The sequence below is a fragment of the Phoca vitulina genome, unplaced genomic scaffold (genome assembly GCF_004348235.1).
Source record: "Phoca vitulina isolate PV1807 unplaced genomic scaffold, GSC_HSeal_1.0 scaffold71, whole genome shotgun sequence".
Taxonomy (NCBI): Eukaryota; Metazoa; Chordata; class Mammalia; order Carnivora; family Phocidae; genus Phoca; species Phoca vitulina.
In genome coordinates, this window is record NW_022589774.1 from 3,640,048 (window position 1) to 3,663,389 (window position 23,342).

Consider the following 23,342-nt stretch of genomic DNA (forward strand, 5'->3'; position numbering starts at 1 on the left):
AATTTCATAATCCCAATCCCAAGGTCCTCATATATATGTTTTTATTTTTCATAGGATTAAGTAGTTTTGAGAAAACCTGCTCTAAGTAGACTTTAGGAGGCAACCGGTAGATAAAAGCATATATGCTAAAAAGAAGAGATTAAACACACACACACACACACAATTCCACCCAAACTTCAATCTAAAAGTTTATACATAGTATCAGTCCCGATCAAACTTACCTTTTTCTTGACAGGAGACTGTTATATTAGTTAGGACTCTTACTCCATGAGCTGCAATGCCCCTGTTATTATGGTAACAGCACTCTTGGGCTAATCTGACCAAGTCAGAGGATCTAGGGGAAGACCCCACATTTCCTAAACAAAAAGAGAAAAGTAGCACAGACTTAGTCCACTTATAAAGTTCAAAAGCAGTTCAACATATAGGTTCATTGTTCCATCTACTTGTACTCCATCATCAACATAAACCATCATTCCTGTCTCTCCTGTCAAGGAACTTAGAATAGGTATGTCCTAATAGTTTATAATGATTGGGATCTAAAATAATATAGGACTTTCCCACAAAAATATTAATAAAAATTGACTAAGGAACACAGCAAAGCCAAAACAACTAAAGACTGTATGTTGGGAGTGCAAATGGATTCTCATTAAAATGGATGTCAATTTTAGGCCTCTTATCAGATAAACCTTACCTTCATGAGAGGAAAGAAAATGAGAAACAAAAATTTTAAGTTTGCTTTTCCCACCTCAATGGCTGGCAGATAGTTATACTGCAAAAGGTTTACACAGAATTCATGGTTTTATTTATTTTTATTTTTTTTTTAAAGATTTTATTTATTTATTTGACAGAGAGAGCGAAAGAGAGAGCATGAACAGGGTAAGGGGCAGAGGGAGAAGCAGGCTCTCCGCTGACCAGGGAGCCCGATGAGGGGCTTGATCCCGGGATTCCGGGATCATGACCTGAACTGAAGGCAGATGCTTAACTGCCTGAGCCACCCAGGTGCCCCCAGAATTCATGATTTTAGAACTGGGAAGGATTCTGGAATCACATGATTCAATGCCCTATTTTTACAAAAGAAACTGAAGCCCAGGGTTAGGGGTAGGGCATAACTAAGATTTTAAATGAGGGACTTGATCTCAGGACCCTGGGATCATGACCTGAGCAGAAGGCAGCCACTTAACCGACTGAGCCACCCAGATGTCCCTGCAGCAATTTTTAAAATTCACACTTGAAATTCTGTAATGTAAGGTTTACGTTGTGACTATTTTTATTTATAGTAGAGAAACTCCCAGGTATAAGTGAATGAACTTTAACAAGAATCAGGAGATTAAACTCAGCTTTTTAGCAGAGTCTCTTGTTCCTGCCTTCCTTTTTCCATTCTTGCTTATTTTTCCAGGATTTCCATCAATTTCAACCTTGCCTCTCACACCAAAGGTGATCATATTTTTTGAGGTTGAAGGGGACACGATTCCTAATTACAACAGGCATAAACCAAGACCATCCCAGGCAGTGGGGGACATGTGTTTTCCAGTTTAACATAAAAGTACTAGCTCAGGTAAACCCTCAGTGTTTTTAAAATAGGCAAAACAGGGGCGCGTGGGTGGCTCAGTCGTTAAGTGTCTGCCTTCCGCTCAGGTCATGATCCCAGGGTCCTGGGATAGAGCCCCGCATCAGGCTCCCTGCTCAGCCAGGAGCCTGCCTCTCCCTCTCCCGCTCCCCCTGCTTGTGTTCCCTCTCTAGCTGTCTCTCTCTCTGGTCAAGTAAATAAATAAAAAATCTTCAAAAAAAAAAAAAAAAAAAGGCAAAATATTAGAAAAGTTTTTTCAAGACTACAGAACTTGTATTTCCTCCGTTCTTTGTCTTGCCCATATGATTTGGACAATACAGACTCATTAAAAGATTTACAAACATGTTTTGCAACTTGCATTTTTCCTTTTTTCTATGAAGACTCATCATAGAAAACTTGGAAAAAAATCAAAATTTAAAAACTCACACATAATCACAATAAGTAGATAATAGCCAATATTCTGCCTTTAAAATATATTTTGCAGCATTTTTCTATGTTTACAGTTTTAGGGACAAAACTATTTTTAATTTAATTTTTTATTTATTTAAAAATTACTTACTCAGATAAATTCACCTGGTTTAAAAGGTTCAACAAATAGTAGAAAAAGCTAGAAAGTCAGTGAATGAAGAGTCTTCCTCATGCACCCAATGTTATCATTGTGTATCATTCCAGAGGCTATACATTTGCAAGCACATACATTTCTCTATTTTTTTTCCTTTTTCCACAGTTTTACATCTTTCTTTATTGCTTTTTAAACATATCATGTAGATTATTCCATGCCATATATTCTCTTTAATAAATTACACTGACTTCTACTGCAGTTGTGTATCATAATTTCTTTAATGAGATCCCTATTGATGGATTTTTTTTATGCTACTACATCCCTGCTGACGGACAGTGTTTCGCTATTACATACTATGATGCTATGAATAACCTTATAGATCTGTCATTTCTCAAATGTGTGAATATATTAGTAGGTTCAACTCCTAGAAGTGGAATTTCTGGGTCATTTGTAATTTTGATGAATATTTCCAAATCACCTATGCAGACATTTAATAATTCACAACCCCACCAGCAATGAATGAGTGGCTGTTCACCCACACCACTGTCAACACAGCATGTTATCAAACTTCTGAATCTTTGCCAATCTGATGGATTGGTAAAGTATTTCAGTGCTGTTTTATTTGGCATTTTTCTTAGGTGTGTGTGATACTGAACATCTTATATGCTTAAGAGCCATTTGCTAGTGATCATTTAGACACTAAATTTAAGTTTGTTTTACAAACGATCCTGCTTATATTGAAAAAATCTAATCAATGAAAACATACTTAAACATTCACTATTGCCTATGGAAATAACCTAATTTTGGAAAATCCTTGACTTTAATTTCTTGTGAACATTACCTAGTCTGGTTATTTAAGCCTTTTGCTTAATTCCATATACAAACTGCAATTTAATAAAATTTAAAATTCAATAAAAGGACGAAGCTCGAGAATTGCTTGAATATTATAACCTGACAGAGGCTTACAAATGACTTTGGAATTAAAAAATAAAGAAAAAGAAAGTCATTCTGCTTCTAGGCCCGTTTAGTATAAAAATGAACACTGGATCAGAACTTCTGGGTTCAGGCCTAGACTAAGGCATGTCATTAAGTATGTGATTTTGGACATATCATCGAAACTTTGTAAGCCTCAGTTTTAATACTTATAAACTCCTTTCTATGTGCCTTGCTTGAAAGGCTACTTGTACAGAAGCAATGAGACCTTCTGTGGGAAGACACTTACAAATTATAAGATACAATGAATACTCTTGCAGCTCTTTTAAAGTAGGATGTCAGTCAAAGATATTAACTATAAGCTGAGAAACTGAGACTGGCTGATTTATGCAGGAAAAGAATTTCTCAAAAGTACAATGGGTATATGATAGATTATTGATAAAAAGGGCTGTGATAATATATCCTGTCCCTGGTTGGCATGCCCCTTTGCAATGCAATTTTCTAATTCCTTGCCTCAAGAGGTGTTTATTTCCCCACTTATCCGGGCTTGGCCGTGTCACTTGCTCTGGCTATTGAGACATTAAAAAACACGCAAGCAAAAGACTAAGAAGAGCTTATGTGCTGGTGGCTCCCTTCTTTGGCTCCTGCTAGAACCCTGAGATCATGATGTAAACAAGGCTAAGCTAGCCTGCTGAGGCACATGGAGGAGAACCAAGCTGCTCCGCTGAAAGCCTTTCAACCTCCAGTTGGTGAATGAGGCCTCCTTAGATCATCCAGAATGGTCAAGGTTCGAGATGACTGCAGTCTTAAGAGTAAAAGCCCACGTAAGATTGGGAAAAGCACCCAGCTGAGGTCAGTCAAAATTGCTGATATGCAGAATCAGAGCAAATACAATGGTGATGGTTTTAAGCCACTAAGTTTTTTGGTTTTTTTTTAAGTATTTTATTTATTTATTTGTCAGAGAGAGAGAACACAAGCAGGGGGAGTGGCAGGCAGAGGGAGAAGCAGGCTCCTGCTGAGCAAGGAGCCCGATGCAGGACTCGATCCCAAGACCCTGCGACCATGACCTGAGCTGAAGGCAGATGCTTAACCGACTGAGCCACCTACATGTCCCTTAAGCCACTAAGTTTTGAGGTGACTTATTGCAAAGCAGTAGATAACTGACATAGAAATACCTCACAGAATTACTGGAAAGCCTAGAAAACTAAGTTCAGAAAATGGACAGGAAAAAGGCCAGCCTAGCGACCAACCAAGATCACAGCCCAAACCAGGCACAGAATTAGTTCAGTGAAGGTATTACCACCTCGATGTCACGGCTTACACTGCTGCCAGAGGCACCATGACAGAGCAAATGCCCACTGCTACGGCAGACCCTGGAAACGGTGCGGCCGCGGTCACTGCTGTAGCGCTAGACCGGGTTCTCCCACTTCCCTACTTCTTATCGTTACTGGCTCCCAATTCAGCCTGTGGTATGACATGAGCCCTGAGTCCAGGCCACATGCGTGCACCCTAGCTGGCAAGGAGGCCTGGCAAACAGAGTACCAGGTATTTTTATCTTCCTCTCAAGCCTTATATATATATGGCAGGGAATTCCCTCTACCCAGTTAAGTTCACAGGCTGTGAAGCCATAAAAAGGACAAAGGGTCATTGTAATTCTTAGCTACTTCAATTCGAATTAATGGGCTAAAATAGGAAGCAATACAGATCCCACAAAACCTGCATTAAAACAAAACAAAACACTTTAGCCGTGTCTGTTAGGTAAGCAAGCTCCTCACCGGGCATTAATTAAGGCATTTTGAAGTTAAACCATCTGCAACAGGCAACTAGGAAAGCGTTATTGAACTGGGGTAAAGTTTTCTTTTAATCATTTTCCAGAGAGATAACATATACCTAAAAGAAGGCATATGACATTTGCTTTTAAAATTCACCACCATCTGGCCTTTGAAATGTACTTAAATCCAAAGGGCACTTTGACTCAGAGACATACAAAAGCAAACGAGCTATGTTAAGTATCCTCAAAAATATTCTTTCATGTACGTATAATTCAAAACAGGGCAAATCTAGAAAAAACAATACCCTTGAATTATGATCAAGGATGCAAAATATTATGACCACAGGCATTAGTGAAGAAATCATTTTCAGATAAGTCACTGGCATATAACAGAGTACAAGACTGAAACTGTTCTGGATTCTAAGGCTTTACAGAAGAAACAACCTGAACCATCAACATGAGAAAAGGGACTAGCACATTCTCCATATGTCCTCTCCCTTCTTCTCCTTACCTGAAGCTATGCTGAAGTAATGTTTGATGGCAATGGTCCCTGACAGTGTGGAAAGGACAGACAGCATCCCGAGTTTCAGGCTGTCATAAGGAGTCTGGAGGGCACATTCACAGAGTGCCTGGAATACAGAAGAAAAGGGAACACAGAAGTTGAAATACCTTAAAACTGTCCACTTGTTTTAAATGTTCTAGCTTTTAGAAAAATTCTATCTACGATAAAAAACTTCACTCAAACTGCCACAGCCAAGAGGAATATCAGGAGACACATTGGTGAAATCTAATGCAGTTTCCTAGATGGGACCCTGGAACCAAAAAAGGACCCTAAGCAAAACTAAAGCAACCAGAACAAAGAGTGAACTTTGGTTAATAATAATGATGTACCAACATTGGTTTATTATTTTTAACAAATGTGCTGCACTAATGGCAAAGACCAATGACAGGGGAAACTGGGTGTGGGGTGTGTGGCAACCCTCTGTACCATCTTTTCCATTTTTCTGTAAATCTACACCTGTTCTGAAGAATAAAGTCTATTTAAAAAAAAAAAGGTCATCATGACTGATTTTTTATTAAGCTCACTGGAAATTAAGTATTATTCAGTCCACACAAGCAGAACCTCCACTGTACTTCACTTCATGGAGAGATACGAGTATTAGTTCATGTATCTATATTTTTTTAAAAAATAACAGAGCATGGCAGTCTATCTTGTATGTAAGTGAATGCACTGTCTATCCTCCTCCATTTCGGATCATCCACTCTACTCCTGACTAATGTGGTCTGAAGACCAGAAACAAGATGCTCGTGTTTCTTCCAGTAATGTCAACTATGGGTAAGTGCTCGTACTACAATGACTCTTTCCTTATCCAGCACCTCAACGCTTAGGACATATCATATAAGTGGTCAAATAACTGCCCCACTAAATTAAACTAATTCCCATTCTCCCACAAAGACAAAGTTTCAGAAAATAGCAAAACTTAGAGACTAGGGAAAAAATCAAAAATAAAATTTCAGAAAGAGTTAAACAATAGATTTATTATGTCCCAGATAAAAATGTCAACACAATCTTGGGAGTGGAAAGGTTTACATAATCTGTTTCTAGAGATCATATGGAAAAATCAAAATCAAAATATATCCAGAAAAATTCTGATGAAGTATAATGAGGGACAAAACAAACTCCACCAAATATAAAATGTATAATAAACCTACAGAAGTCAAAGAAGTTTTTTCTACTCATGGACAAAGAAATCAATGAGAGCAAACTTGTTCCAGAAATGGATTCAAATACACAGAATTTAATATATGCTAATGGCATTTCAAATGAGAGGGACTTTTCAATAAAAAGCTCAAGGACAACTGGCCAGCCATCTGGGTAAAATAAAACTAGACCTTTGTTTCTTTTTAATGGCAAATAAAAACCAAAACTGTAAGAAGTACTAAGGGCTAATATAGGAAAAGAAAAAGTAAAAAGATATTTGACAAATCTGGGAAAAATGTTCATATCATGTAAGGTCAATAAAGGCCCAATCACCTTCGTATATAAAAAGTTCTTACTAGCAAATAGGCAAACAACACAATAGAAAAATGAGTTCACAGATAAAATTTATACAAATGCCTTTTAAAAATGACATGCTAAACTTCACTCATAATTTGAAACATTTAAAATAAGAGATTTTTTTCACCAGACCGGACAAGAGTGAAGTTTAATAAGACACAGTACTGAAAGCTGTGTGGGCCAACAGTTGCTATCACACCACCGGCAGAAAGGTAAAATGGTGTAAACCTCATTAGCGGGTAATTGGCATTACATAAAAAAACTTTAATTGTATGTATTATTGGACCCAAGAAATCCTCTTTTAGAAATGTATCATCATTGTGAGCAATGATGATTTTTTTTTTTTTTTAACAAACTAGTCAATGTAGCAGTGTAAACAGTAACAGTAAAAGTATTGGAAACAACTCTAATGTGTAGTACCACATAACTGGTGAAAGAATGAAAGCAGATCTAAGTATTAATACCACATGTTCCCCAAGATGTACTGTGAAGTGATAAAAGGTTCAGAACGTGCATAAACTGTATTTTCATTTTCATACAGAAAATAGAAAGGACATACACATGCTTGTATATGGATGACAAAATTCAGAAGAATACATAGGAAACTAGTAACACTGACCACCTCTGCAGGGGAGAGCTGAGAGAAGAGATGACTTATAAGACAGACGTGTTTTCACTCATTATGCACCTTAAACTCTGAATTTTTTATCATGTGCATGTGTACTTTTTCAACTGAAAGAAAACCCTAGCTAATAACAAAAACAGCAGCAGGAACAAATAATCATGGCAGGAATGGAAATGGCCTTGAAAGACAAAGTAGGTTTCTGGTAATGGAAGGGAAGACAGTGATGGAGACAAAGCAAACAAGAAGTGTGGCGGTTAGGCCAGATTATGGAGTATTTATCTGTGGCCTAATAGGAGATAATGTCCAAAAGGGACAAAGGCCAAGACGGAGAAATGCTGAACAGGGAATATTAGGCCAGATTAAAGTTGGCCTTGAAGTTAGTCAGAATAATTTAAGTTTAATGGGAAAAGGAAAAAGGAAGCCACTGGAGAGGATTATGTTATCGAAAGCATTAGGGAAGATTATTCTGGCAATGATAAACAGGTGAGGGCCACGGAGCCAACCTATAGCCTAGGGCATTAATCCAGGCAGGTGGTGATGGACTTGGCCTGAACTACAGCTTGAAGGTCCGAATGGAGAGTAGAGGGTGAATATGAGAGGCGTTTTGAAACTGATGACATATAAGGGAATCAACAAGAAGGATTCAATAATTATTACAAAATTTCAAACCTGATGACCAGAGAATGTTGACTCCCATTTATGAAGACTGAGAATTTATGGAGATAAGCTAATCTCAGAGGAAGGACAGAAATAGGAAGAGATATGAAATCCAAGAAGAAATATCTACCAGGCATTTGGAACTGACATGTAACAGATTTTTAACTGGAAGACTTGCATCAGAATTCTGGCTCTACCACTTACCATCTCTGTGATCTGAGCCAATTACTGAAATCTCTGAGTCTCAACTTCTTTGTCTGTAAAATGGGGGTAAAGATTTATACAGAATTGTTTTCTTTCTTTTTTTTTAAGATTTATTTATTTGAGAGAGAGAGAATGTGTGTGAGTGGGGGGAGGGGCAGAGGGAAGAGAATCTTAAGCAGACTCCCCGCTGAGTGCAGAGCCTGACCCGGTTCAAGCGCAGGACCCAGGAGATCATGACCTGAGCTGAAATCACAAGCTGGATGCTTAACTGACTAAGCCACCCAGGCGCCCTGCAGAATTGTTGCTTTCATATAAAACATCTCTGGAAAAACATATAAGAAATTAGACACTGGTTGCCACTGGGCAAAGGAGTGAGTGGATGGCAGAAGAGTAAGTGGGAAATACTTTATGATATATATCCTTTTGCAGCTTTTGAATTCTGCACATGAACATACTGGCATAAAAAATAATTTTAAAATAAAATATAAGTGGGGGTGATGACATTTATTGTCTGTAATAATAAAAAGCTCATGAGAGTCAAAGAGCTTTGCAAGCCCTACAAGCTACTACGCTGAAGAGCAGTTCAGGGGAGGAGCAAGATGGCAGAGGAGTAGGAGACCTGGATTTCGTCTGGTCCCAGGAATTCAGCTGGATAGGGATCAAACCATTCTGAACACCTACGAACTCAACAGGAGATCGAAGAAAAGAATAGCAACAACTCTCTGAACAGAAAAGCGACCACTTTCTGGAAGGTAGGACGTGCGGAGAAGTGAATCTGAGGTGGTATTCTGGAAGATAGATGGCGGGGGAGGGGGCCTCCGAGGAGCACAAAATGGGAACTTTTAGAAGTCTGCTCCACTGAGGGACGTCGCTCCAGTGGCTAAGCGGGGGGTGGAACCCTCGCGGGACAGTGTGGTCTCAGGACCGTCGGGGTCACAGAAAGACCGGGGGTGCCTGAGTACGGCAGAGCTCCCAGGTATCGGAGCGGGGAAGTCAGCTGCAGAGATGGTAACGCGGGCTCTCAGCTCGGCGTTGCCATAGACCGTGATCCGGGGCACAGACGGGCCACTGCTCCTCCAGCAGGGACCCAACAAGTGGCAGATCCGGGGAGACTCCCCTTCCTCCCCCGGGAGGAGCAGTGGGAGCGCACCGCAGGGATCTGCTGGGTTTGGAGACTCCACACAGGGTCAGGTGCCAGAGATAGAAATGCTCGGTCACAGGCTGGGGGAGCACGGAGTGCAGCCGGAGACCGGGGAGACGGGAGTGACTGACTGCTTTTCTCTGGGGGTGCACTGAGGAGAGGGGCCCCGAGTTCTTGGCTCCTCCGGGGCGGAGATTGGGAGGCCACCATTTTCACCCTCGGCCTCCAAAGCTATACGGAAAGCTTGCAGGGAACAAAAGCTCCTGAGAGCAAACCCGAGCAGATTACTTAGCCTGGACCCAGCAAGGGTGGGGAAATTCCACCTCCGGCAAAGACATTTGGGAACCACGGCAACAGGCCCCCAGAAGATCAGCGAGAACAGCCAGCCAAGACCAAGTTTACCAATCAATGAGAACGGCAGAACTCCAGCGCTTGGGGAATACTGCACATAGAATTCATGGCTTTTTCCCCATGATTCTTTAGTCTTTCAAAGTTAATTTTTTTTAACTTTTTTTTTTGAATTTTTCTTTTTCCCTTTTTCAACCAACAACTTATCAATTGCTTTTTTAAAAAAATATTTTTTATTTTTCATTTTTAGAGTCATATTCTATCCCTTCATAGTAGTTACCCTTATTTTTGGTATATATATATATAAATTGTTCTCTCTTTAAAATTTTGGGATACAGTTTCTTCTAACAGATCAAAATATACCCTAAATCTCTAGTGTATGACTTTGTTCTAGTCTCCTGCCTGATCACATTCTCTTTTTTTTTTTTAAATCCCCTTCTTTCTTTTTTCAACCAACTTATCAATTCCTTTTATAAAATCTTTTATAATTTTCATCTTTACAGTCATATTCCATCCCTTCATCATATTAACCCTTATTTTGTACATATATAAGTTTTTCTTTCTTTAAAATTTTGGGAGGCGCTTTCTTCTAACAGACCAAAATACACCCAAAATCTAGTGTGTGGCACTGATCTATGCACCAGCCTAATCATATTTGATCATATTCTGTTTTTTTATTTTGTTTTGTTTTTGTTTGTTTTTACCTTTTTCTTTTTCTTTTTTTTTCTTTTTCCTTTCTTTCCCTTTCTTTTCCCCCGGTTTCAGGTCTTTTCTGATTTGTTTAGTGTATATTTTCTGGGGATGTTGTTACCCTGTTAGCATTTTGTTCTCTCATTCATCTATTCTCCTCTGGACAAAATGACAAGATGGAAAAAAACACCTCAACAAAAAGAACAAGAGGCAGTACCGACTGCCAGGGACCTAATCAATACAGACATTAGTAAGATGTCGGAACTAGAGTTCAGAATGATGATTTTAAAGATACTAGCTGGGCTTGAAAAAAGCAAGGAAGTTATTAGAGAAACCCTTTCTGGAGAAATAAAAGAACTAAAATCTAACCAAGTCGAAATCAAAAAGGCTATTAATGAGGTGCAATAAAAAATGGAGGCTCTAACTGCTAGGATAAATGAGGCAGAAGAAAGAATTAGTGATATAGAAGACCAAATGATGGAAAATAAAGAAGATGAGAAAAAGAGAGAAACTACTGGATCACGAGGGCAGAATTCAATAGATAAGTGATACCTTAAGACGAAATAACATTAGAATAATTGGGATCCTAGAAGAAGAAAGAGAGAGAGGGGCAGAAGGTATATTGGAGCAAATTATAGCAGAGAACTTCCCTAATTTGGGAAAGGAAATAGGCATCAAAATCCAGGAGGCACAGAGAACCCCTCTCAAAATCAATAAAAATAGGTCAACACACCGACATCTAATAGTAAAACTCACAAGTCTCAGAGACAAAGAGAAAATCCTGAAAGCAGCTCGGGAGAAGAGATCTGTAACCTATAATGGTAGAAACATTAGACTGGCAACAGACCTATCCACAGAGACCTGGCAGGCCAGAAAGGGCTGGCATGATATATTCAGAGCATTAAATGAGAAAAATATGCAGCTAAGAATACTATATCCAGCTAGGCTGTCATTGAAAATAGAAGGAGAGAGAAAAAGCTTCCAGGACAAACAAAAACTAAAGGAATTTGCAAACACAAAACCAGCCCTACAAGAAATATTGAAAGGGGTCCCCTAAGCAAAGAGAGAGCCTAAAAGCAACATAGACCAGAAAGGAACCCAGACAATATACAGTAATAGTCACCTTACAAGCAATACAATTGCACTAAATTCATATCTTTCAATAGTTACCCTGAATGTAAATGGGCTAAATGCCCCCATCAAAAGACACAGGCTATCAGATTGGATAAAAAAACAAGACTCATCGATATGCTGTCTGCAAGAGACTCATTTTAGACCCAAAGACACCCCCAGATTGAAAGTGAGGGGGTGGAAAACCATTTACCATGCTAATGGACACCAAAAGAAAGCTGGGGTGGCAATCCTTATATCAGACAAATTAGATTTTAAACCAAAGACTGTAATAAGAGATGAGGAAGGACACTATATCCTACTTAAAGGGTCTATCCAACAAGAAGATCTAACAATTCTAAATATCTATGCCCCTAACATGGGAGCAGCCAATTATATAAGGCAATTAATAACAAAAGCAAAGAAACACATTGACAACAATACAATAATAGTGGGGGACTTTAACATCCCCCTCACTGAAATGGACAGATCGTCTAAGCAAAAGATCAACAAGGAAATAAAGAGTTTAAATGACACACTGGACCAAATGGACCTCACAGACATATTTAGAACATTCCATCCCAAAGCAACGGAATACACATTCTTCTCTAGTGCCCATGGAACATTCTCCAGAATAGATCACATCCTAGGTCATAAATCAGGTCTCAACCGGTACCAAAAGATTGGGATCATTCCCTGCCTATTTTCAGACCACAATGCTTTGAAACTAGAACTCAATCACAAGAGGAAAGTCGGAAAGAACTCAAATACATGGAGGCTAAAGAGCATCCTACTGAAGAATGAATGGGTCAACCAGGAAATTAAAGAAGAATTTAAAAAATTCATGGAAACAAATGAAAATGAAAACACAACTATTCAAAATCTTTGGGATACAGCAAAGGCAGTGCTAAGAGGAAAGTATATAGCAATACAAGCCTTTCTCAAGAAACAAGAAAGGTCTCAAGTACACAACCTAAACCTACACCTAAAGGAGCTGGAGAAAGAACAGCAAATAAAGCCTAAACCCAGCAGGAGAAGAGAAATAATAAAGATCAGAGCAGAAATCAATGAAATAGAAACCAAAAGAACAGTAGAACAGATCAACGAAACTAGGAGCTGGTTCTTTGAAAGAATTAACAAGATTGATAAACCCCTGGCCAGACTTATCAAAAAGAAAAGAGAAATGACCCAAATCAACAAAATCATGAATGAAAGAGGAGAAATCACAACCAACACCAAAGAAATACAAACAATTATAAGAACATATTATGAGCAACTATATGCCAGCAAATTAGATAATCTGGAAGAAATGGATGCATTCCTAGAGATGTATCAACTACCAAAACTGAACCAGGAAGAAATAGAAAACCTGAACAGACCTATAACCACTAAGGAAATTGAAGCAGTCATCAAAAATCTCCCAAAACACAAAAGCCCAGGGCCAGATGGCTTCCCAGGGGAATTCTACCAAACATTTCAAGAAGAATTAATACCTATTCTTCTGAAACTGTTCCAAAAAATAGAAATGGAAGGAAAACTTCCAAACTCATTTTATGAGGCCACCATTACCTTGATCCCAAAACCAGACAAAGACCCCATCAAAAAGGAGAATTACAGACCAATATCCCTGATGAACATCGATGCAAAAATTCTCACCAAAATACTAGCCAATAGGATCCAACAGTACATTAAAAGGATTATTCACCACGACCAAGTGGGATTTATCCCTGGGCTGCAAGGTTGGTTCAACATCCACAAATCAATCAACGTGATACAATACATTAACAAAAGAAAGAACAAGAATCATATGATCCTCTCAATAGATGCAGAAAAAGCATTTGACAAAGTACAGCATCCTTTCTTGATCAAAACTCTTCAGAGTATAGGGATAGAGGGTACATACCTCAATATCATAAAAGCCATCTATGAAAAACCTACAGCGAATATCATTCTCAATGGGGAAAAACTGAGAGCTTTCCCACTAAGGTCAGGAATGCGGCAAGGATGTCCACTATCACCACCGCTATTCAACATAGTATTGGAAGTCCTAGCCACAGCAATCAGACAACAAAAAGAAATAAAAGGCATCCAAATCGGCAAAGAAGAAGTCAAACTCTCACTCTTTGCAGATGATATGATACTTTATGTGGAAAATCCCAAAGACTCCACCCCAAAACTGCTAGAACTCATACAGGAATTCAGTAAAGTGGCAGGGTATAAAATCAATGCACAGAAGTCAGTGGCACTCCTATACACCAACAAGTCAGAAGAAAGAGAAATTAAGGAGTCGATCCCATTTACAATTGCACCCAAAACCATAAGATACCTAGGGATAAATCTAACCAAAGAGGCAAAGGATCTGTACTCAGAAAACTATAAAATACTCATGAAAGAAATTGAAGAAGACACAAAGAAATGGAAAAATGTTCCATGCTCATGGATTGGAAGAACAAATATTGTGAAGATGTCAATCCTACCTAGAGCAATCTACACATTCAATGCAATCCCCATCAAAATACCATCCACTTTCTTCAAAGAAATGGAACAAATAATCCTAAAATTTGTATGGAACCAGAAAAGACCCCGCATAGCCAGAGGAATGTTGAAAAAGAAAAAGCTGGCGGCATCACAATTCCGGACTTCCAGCTCTACTACAAAGCTGTCATCATCAAGACAGTATGGTACTGGCACAAAAACAGACACATAGATCAATGGAACAGAATAGAGAGCCCAGAAATGGACCCTCAACTCTATGGTCAACTCATCTTTGACAAAGCAGGAAAGAATGTCCAATGGAAAAAAGACAGTCTCTTCAACAAATGGTGTTAGGAAAATTGGACAGCCACATGCAGAAGAATGAAACTGGACCATTTCCTTACACCACACACAAAAATAGACTCAAAATGGTTGAAAGACCTCAATGTGAGACAGGAGTCCATCAAAATCCTAAAGGAGAACACAGGCAGCAACCTCTTCGACCTCAGCCGCAGCAACTTCTTCCTAGAAACATCGCCAAAGGCAAGGGAAGCAAGGGCAAAAATGAACTATTGGGACTTCATCAAGATAAAAAGCTTTTGCAAAGCAAAGGAAACAGTCAACAAAACCAAAAGACAACTGACAGAATGGGAGAAGATATTTGCAAATGACCTATCAGATAAAGGGCTAGTATCCAAAATCTATAAAGAACTCATCAAACTCAACACCAAAAGAACAAAGAATCCAATCAAGAAATGGGCAGAAGACACGAACAGACATTTTTCCAAAGAAGACATCCAAATGTCCAACAGACACATGAAAAAGTGTTCAACATCGCTCGGCATGAGGGAAATCCAAATCAAAACCTCAATGAGATACCACCTCACACCAGTCAGAATGGCTAAAATTAACAAGTCAGGAAATGACAGATGTTGGCGGGGATGCGGAGAAAGGGGAACCCTCCTACACTGTTGGTGGGAATGCAAGCTGGTGCAGCCACTCTGGAAAACAGTATGGAGGTTCCTCAAAAAGTTGAAAATAGAGCTACCATATGATCCAGCAATTGCACTCCTGGGTATTTACCCCAAAGATACAAAAGTAGGGACCCGTAAGGGTACATGCACCCCGATGTTTATAGCAGCAATGTCCACGATAGCCAAACTGTGGAAAGAGCCAAGATGTCCATCAACAGATGAATGGATAAAGAAGATGTGGTATATATATACAATGGAATATTATGCAGCCATCAAAAGGAATGAAATCTTGCCATTTGCAGGGACGTGGATAGAACTGGAGGGTGTTATGCTGAGCGAAATAAGTCAATCAGAGAAAGACATGTATCATATGACCTCACTGATATGAGGAATTCTTAATCTCAGGAAACAAACTGAGGGTTGCTGGAGTGGTGGGGGGTGGGAGGGATGGGGTGGCTGGGTGACAGACACTGGGGAGGGTATGTGCTATGGTGAGCGCTGTGAATTGTGCAAGACTGTTGAATCACAGATCTGTACCTCTGAAACAAATAATACATTATATGTTAAAAAAAAAAAAGAAGAAGAAGATAGCAGGAGGGGAAGAATGAAGGGGGGGAAATCAGAGGGGGAGATGAACCATGAGAGACGATGGACTCTGAAAAACAAACTGAGGGTTCTAGAGGGGAGGGGGGTGGGAGGATGGGTTAGCCTGGTGATGGGTATTAAAGAGGGCATGTTCTGCATGGAGCACTGGGTGTTATATGTAAACAATGAATCATGGAATACTACATCAAAAACTAATGATGTAATGTATGGTGATTAACATAATAATTAAAAAATAAAATAAAATGCTAAAAAAAAAAAAGAGCAGTTCAGAAGCTCAGGGAGAAGGACTAGATTGCTGGAGAATGCCCACCCTGATGTGAGGGGATGCCATCAGAATGGCAGAGAATAAATGGAAGGAAGCACCTAGACTCAACTCAAAGACGCAATTCTGAAGAAAAGGGGCAGTGAAGAATCCAGAGAGGATACAGTTTCGACAGTAGGAAAAATGAGTGAGGACAGTTCAGTGCAAAGAAGCCAAGGAACGGGCAAGGCTGACAGGGCCAAATACACTAAAAGGAAAGAAGACAAAGGCCGACAAGCCTCCAGACCTAGCATTAAGAACCCTGGTGACATTTGAAGTGCCTAAGCAAAAGTGATAGAGAAACAGATCTAAATGCAAGTGTATTAAAGATTGAAGGACAAAGAAATAAAAGCTGTTTTTATTTTAAACAACACAGATGCTGTTTTTGAAGTGCAAAAGAAAGCAGTTTTTAAAAAAGTGATTGTGTTTAAGTAATACCAAAGTCTTTTCTATTTATTCAAATACTTAAGCCATTGCCATTTACCTATGTCTTCTTACTGCCTAAATTATCCTGCCTTACGCTGTTAATTAGCTTACGTTTAGGAATAAAATCCGCAGCCAAACATCCCCAGAAGTTAAGGACTATGTCTTGTATTTATACATATTCAAAATTATGTCTTATAGAGTGCTCTGTGTATTAAGAGACATTTCACCTTTTGGGATAATCGAGAAGGCATGTGCAAGACATTTACATGAGTATTAATAATAATTTTTTTTTTTTTTTTTTTTTTATTTGACAGAGAGAGACACAGAGAAAGAAGGAACACAAGCAGCAGGGGTGGGAGAGGGAGAAGCAGGCTTCCCGCTGAGCAGGGAGCCCGATGTGGGGCTCGATCCCAGGACCCCGGGACCATGACCTGAGCCGAAGGCAGACGCTTAACGACTGAGCCACCCAGGCGCCCCGAGTATTAATAATTTTTAAAAAGCAAAAAGAATTTTACCATTTAAAAAATTGAGAAAAAGTGTTAGAAAAATTTTTGATAAAATTATTGACCATGTTATCTTCTAATTTCTGTCACTCAGCACAGTATTGGGTACCTACAATGCTCTCAGTAAATACACACTGATTTCAAGGTTCATTAATTCAAATCAGTTAGCTTAACAGAGCACATCACAAAGTTCCCCAGAGATGGCATGTCAATCCTGTTTCAACGAGGAAATGTGGCTCCCTTCTGTTCCAAGGACATGACCTATTACAAAACTGTCTTACCAGGTCCATTTTTCATATTGACAAAAAGGAAAAATCTAACTCTTCAAACACAACCCCCTTTCGCACTCACTACCACGGTCTTCTTCACTGACTATTTGGTCTGAATTTCTCTCTCTCAGCTGGCTTACCTCACTGCTCAACTGAAGCTCTGTCCTGAATTACTGTTTTCTGGGTCAGTTCCTAAATAGGGGCTTCTCCTCTACCCTAGAATGGGACTGCCCACCAGGGATGTGTTCCAGAAAAGCATAGCAAAAAGCTTTTAGTCTTTAAGGTACAGAAAAATGTTATGTTTAAAAGTACTCTGTCAGAGACATAACCCCTCTAATTTTTCTGTTTCCATTGTACTAACCCACAAAGAAAAAGATGATTAAAAGAACTAATTCTCAGGCTTAACTTATCATTCCTCCTAGTATTAGGTAAGGAACAAAACAGAACTCTCAGGAGATATAAAGCCAAAAATAAAATTATATCTTTGAAAATATCCAGAACAGATAATCTTTCACTTTGTAACAGGTTGTATAAATCAACTTCTTCAGATAAAACTACAACATCGGAATAGTGTAAACTATTAATACAAATTAACACCAACTAAAATGGATATTTATGTTAGTAAGGATAAAAAAAATCCAAACAAAACTATAAACATGAGAAAATATTTTTGTTCCTATGAAGTTATTCTGTTTTCAACTACTTTAATAATAATATACTATATTAGGCCTTCATTTTGGGTTTTTAACATTCAGAATGCAAGTATTTCCTTTAAACCTGGAATGTATGATTCCATGTGGAAATTATAATACCTACCAACACACCAGTAAAAGTAGCAATGAAAAAGACACAATTGCTCTTAAAATTCCAAAAATCAATCAGTGGTGAATAAGATTGGCTGAGAGGAAGGAAGGAAGGATGGACAGAAGGATAAAAGGAGGAAACCTTAGAAGAAAAAGAATTACTCTTGGTAATTGGGAGTTAAATTCAAATTTGAAATCAACAAACTATTATCTTGTAAAGGTTTTATCATTAGCACTGTTTTCCTCTGCTCTATTTCAATATTTTCAAAAATACATCTAGGTTCTCAAGTAATGATTATTTGACCACATCTATTTAAATAAAATCAATATGCTCAGGTTTCAGGCACATGAAAAAATTCTTTGTGAGATAGACAAATATTAAAAAATATATTTTTTTCAATTAGAACTAACCAAAGAAAAAAGTTACAGGAAAGATAAATCAGAATAAAAAACTCAAGAGGTATGGGGTTTAATGAAGAAATTAGTAAGCTGTGAAATCAACAAAACATTTAATATTTAAGTCACCGTTAATGTGGTTGTGAAGTTCAGTGCATATATTATGAAAAAATTTATTACAAAAAAGAAACCACTGCATAGCATAAAAAAAAGACAACTGATCATCAAATTGCAGATTATTTTAGTAAGACATAGGGGGAAAGTGGAGTGATGGGCAGAAGAGGAGAATTCAGACCTACTAACACTTGTGACATTTCAAAGACCACACTTTTCATTTTTAATAGAGATACACAAGCTCTTAGATTAATATATACTGAGTATAGAGAAAGGTAAAGTAAAAAAAAGTTTAATTAGCATATAAAAATCTTTTTAATTCACTACAGAATAAAAGAATAAAGAAAACAAGGTAACAAAGGGAAGTAATGAAAGAAAGGAAACAAAAAGAATATATAAAAACAGCATAAAGTAAGATGGAAGAAGTAAGTAAAAACCCTCAGGTATATCAGTAAATGCAAATAAGTTATGTTACACTATTTAAAAAGACTCAGATTAAGTCTAAGGAGGTAAATCTAACTGAATGCTATTTTATAAGGATAAAACCTAAATGACAGAGAAAGGTTAAGGATCACAAAATTGGCAGACCTAGTAAATACATGAGAACAAAAATAAACAAGTAGCAATGTCAATGATACATAAAGAATCTGAGGCAAAGAGCTTAAAATAGGAGACAGGATTCCTTCACATTAGTAGGAGTTCTATTGTGCAACCAGAGAGCATTAGGATTTTTAAATTAAAATGGCTAGACACAAACTGGTGTGAGACGCTAGTAAATAACAAAACTTCATAGATCAAAAAGAGAAAAAAACTAATTTAAGATGGTATACTTGAGTACTATCATCAATACAGTAGATTCAATATAGCTTTATATTGAAATGGTATTATATACAATACCAATATAACAATACATACACATACTATGTAACACGTTATATACTACATATTTATCTACATATTATATTACATAAAACATACCTGATATAATTACATAGAAAATATACCTTCTTTTCAAATCCTTCAAACTATAGCTGACCTTTGAACTACAGTTGACCTGTGAACTACACAGGGGTTGGGGTACCAACTCCCTGCACAGTCAAAAATCTATATATAACTTCGGACTCCCCCAAAACTTAATTACTAATAGCCTACTGCTGACTGGAAGCCTTACTGATTAAAAATAAATGGTTGGTCAAATAATGCAATATATGTTAAGAAAGAAAAAAAGAAGAAGAAGAATGTAGCAGGAGGGGAAGAATGAAGGGGGGGAAATCGGAGAGGGAGAAGAACCATGAGAGACAATGGACTCTGAAAAACAAACTGAGGGTTCTAGAGGGGAGGGGGGTGGGAGGATGGGTTAGCCTGGTGATGGGTATTGAGGAGGGCACGTTCTGCATGGAGCACTGGGTGTTATGCACAAACAATGAATCATGGAACACTATATCTAAAACTAATGATGTAATGTATGGGGATTAACATAACAATAAAAAAATTTAAAAATAAATAAATAAATAAATAAATAAATAAATGGTTGGTTAACACATATTTTGTAGGTTATATGTATAACATACTTATAATAGATTAAGCCACAGAAAGGAAAGTGTTACTAAGAAAATCGTAAGGAAAATACATTTGCAGCATTGTACTGTATTTATTAAAAAAAAAAAAAAATCCACGTAGAAGTAGATCCATGCAGTTCAAACACAGGTTGTTCAAAGGTCAACTGTATTTATAAGACGTGATCCTATATTGGGCCACAAAGAAACTTTAAAATTAGAAATTAATAACAAAAGGTTGGCAACAACAAAAATTCCATGAATTAAAAAAACTAATCACGGGGGGGGCGCCTGGGTGGCTCAGATGGTTAAGCGTCTGCCTTCAGCTCAGGTCATGATCCCGGGGTCCTGGGATCGAGCCCCACATCGGGCTCCTGGCTCAGCGGGGAGCCTGCTTCTCCCTCTCCCTCTGCCTCTCTCCCTGCTCATGTTCTCTCTCTCTCTCTATCTGTGTCTCAAACGAATAAATAAAAAAAGTTAAAAAAAAAAACAAAAAACTAATCACTTCAAAAATAGAAATTTCCAGTTACAAGATAAATAAGTACTAGGGATGTAATGTACAACATGGTGACTATAGTTAACACTGCTATGTGATGTATAGGAAAGTTAAGAGAGTGAATCAGAGTTCTCATCGTAAGAAAAATTTTTCTCTTTTTATTGTATCTATATGAGATGATAGATGCTAACTAAGCTTACTGCAGCAGTCATTTCACAATAAATATAAATCAAACCATTATGCTGTATTCCTTAAACTTATACACTGATGTGTATCAATTACATCTCAATAAAACTGGAAAAGTATATGAATAAAGAAGAAAAAAATTAATTTCAGGGTCAAAGAAGAAATCAAAATTGCTCTTCTGGAAATTAAAAAAACAATTATTTATAATACTGCTAACAACCACGAAATACTTAGGAATAAATCTAACAGAATGTGTACAAGAGTTGTATGCTGAACACTAAAAACTGCTGATGAGAAACTGAGGAAGACCTAAATAAATGGAGATATATACAATGTTCATGGATCAGAAAACTCAATATTATGTCAGTTTTTTCCAAATTGATCTATAGATACAGATTCCAAACAAAATTCTAGCAAGCTTTTTTGCAGAAGCTAACAAACTAATTCTAAACTTTGTATGAAAAGGCAAAAAACCTAGAACATCCAAAATAATTTTGATAAATACAAAGGTAGAGGACTCACACCATCTGATTCCAAGACTTACTATAAAGCTACAGTCATCAAGATGGTGTGCTACTCGGGCACCTGGCTGGCTCAGTCAGAGGAGCGTGCTGACTCTTGTTCTCAGGGTTGTGAGTTAGAGCCCTGCGCTGGGTGTAGAGATTACTTAAAAAAAAAAAAGTGTGCTATTCATTTAAGGATAGACACATAGACCAAAGAAACAACAGAACTCAGAAACAGACTTACATAGATATGGTCAAATGATTTTCAACAAAGATGCTAAGGTAATTCAATGAAGAAAGGACAGTCTTTTCAACAAATGGTGCTGGAACAACTGGCTATCTAAATACACCTCAATCCCTACCTTGTACTATATACAACAGTCAACTCAAAATGGATCACAGAGAGTTGAATATAAAACCACAACTATAAAACTTCTAGAAGAAAACACATGGCAAAATCTTGTGACCTTGGGTTCGGTAAAGACTTCCTAGATAAAACACAAAAAATACACCCTAAAAGAGGAAAAAATAAATAAATAAACTAAATTTCATCAAAGTAAAAAAATAGGAAATGCTTGCAAAATACACAGCTGATAAAGTATTTGTATCCGGAATATATAAAGAACTCAGTAACAAGAAGACAACCAAAAAAAAAAAAAAAAAAAAAAATGCATAAAATATTAGAATAAGCACTTCACCGAAGAGATACAGATAAGATATAGATGAGATATAAATGACAATAGGGAAATGCAAATTAAAACCATGATGAGATATCATGATACACCTATTAAAATGGCTAAAATTACAAAGTCATATAATAGAAAGTGCTAGTAAAAAGAGAGAACTAGAACTCTTATACACGGCTGGTAGGTATGTAAAATGGTTCAATCATTATGGAAAACAGTTTGGCAGTTTCTTACAAAGTTAATAATACATTTACCATACAACACAGCAATTCAACTCCTACATATTGACCTAAGAAATGTCTCCAAGAGACCTGTACAATAGTAGCTTGCTTTATAATATCAAGAACTGGAAACAATTCAAGTGTCCATCAACTTGTGAATGAATAAATAAACTGTGGCATGTCCATACACTGGGATACTACTTCTCAATAAAAAGGAATAAATTACTGCTTAATGCAACACCATGGATAAATATCAAAGAATTATGCAAAGTAAAAGAAGTCAGACCCAAAAGGCAACATACTGTAGGATTTCATTTATATTCTAGAAAGGCAAAATTATAGGGACAGAAATCAGACTGGTGGTTGTGAGACTGACTACAGAAGAGCCTGAAGGAATACAGACATTTTCCTCACCCCAAAAGTGAGGAAAGTGTCCCACATCTCATTTGTGGTGGTGGTTACACAATTATAGACATTTATTAGAACTCACTGACCAGTATACTTAGAAAAGTTTCTGTAAATAAATTATACTACAATAAACCTGACTTTTAAAAAACGCATTTCAGGGACGCCTGGGTGGCTCAGTTGGTTAAGCGTCTGCCTTCGGCTCGGGTCATGATCCCAGGGTCCTAGGGTAGAGCCCTGCCTCGGGCTCCTTCCTCAGCGGGGAGTCTGCTTCTCCCCCTCCTTCCCGCTTGTGCTCTCTGTCTCTCTCAAATAAATATTTTTTAAAAATGCATTTCAAGGGGCGCCTGGGTGGGCTCAGTCGGTTAAGCGGCTGCCTTCGGCTCAGGTCATGATCCCAGGGTCCTAGGATCGAGCCCCACGTCGGGCTCCTTCCTCAGCGGGTAGCCTGCTTCTCCCTCTCCCTCTGTTTGCCACTCCACCTGCTTGTGCTCTCCCTCTCTCTATCTCTATCAAATAAATAAATAAAATCTTTAAAAAAAAAAATGCATTTCAAGTTAAGGGCAATGAGAGCATTAGAAGACATAATTTATGGAAAGTGGGCAATCTGCACTAAGGGGAAAATTAATAGCCTTAAGTGTTTTCATTATTAAACAAGAATAAAAATAAGTGTTCCAAGCACTTAAAAAAGATAAGAAAGCCATGCTTCTGCAAAGTCTAATTAAGGGGAATATAAACACAAACAGTAAGAATAA

The 23,342-nt window shown here is 37.8% G+C and overlaps 1 protein-coding gene across 1 annotated transcript in view; it reads right to left on the minus strand.

Moving 5' to 3' along the window:
- Positions 1–23,342, minus strand: part of INTS7 (integrator complex subunit 7) — a 103,363-nt gene that overhangs the window by 44,649 nt on the left and 35,372 nt on the right. Inside the window, exons 8-9 of the mRNA XM_032393121.1 lie at positions 5,345–5,462; positions 222–356 (exon numbers count right to left, since the gene is read on the minus strand). Of these exons, the coding sequence (XP_032249012.1) occupies positions 222–356; positions 5,345–5,462 (253 nt within the window). The remainder of the gene's footprint in view (positions 1–221; positions 357–5,344; positions 5,463–23,342) is intronic.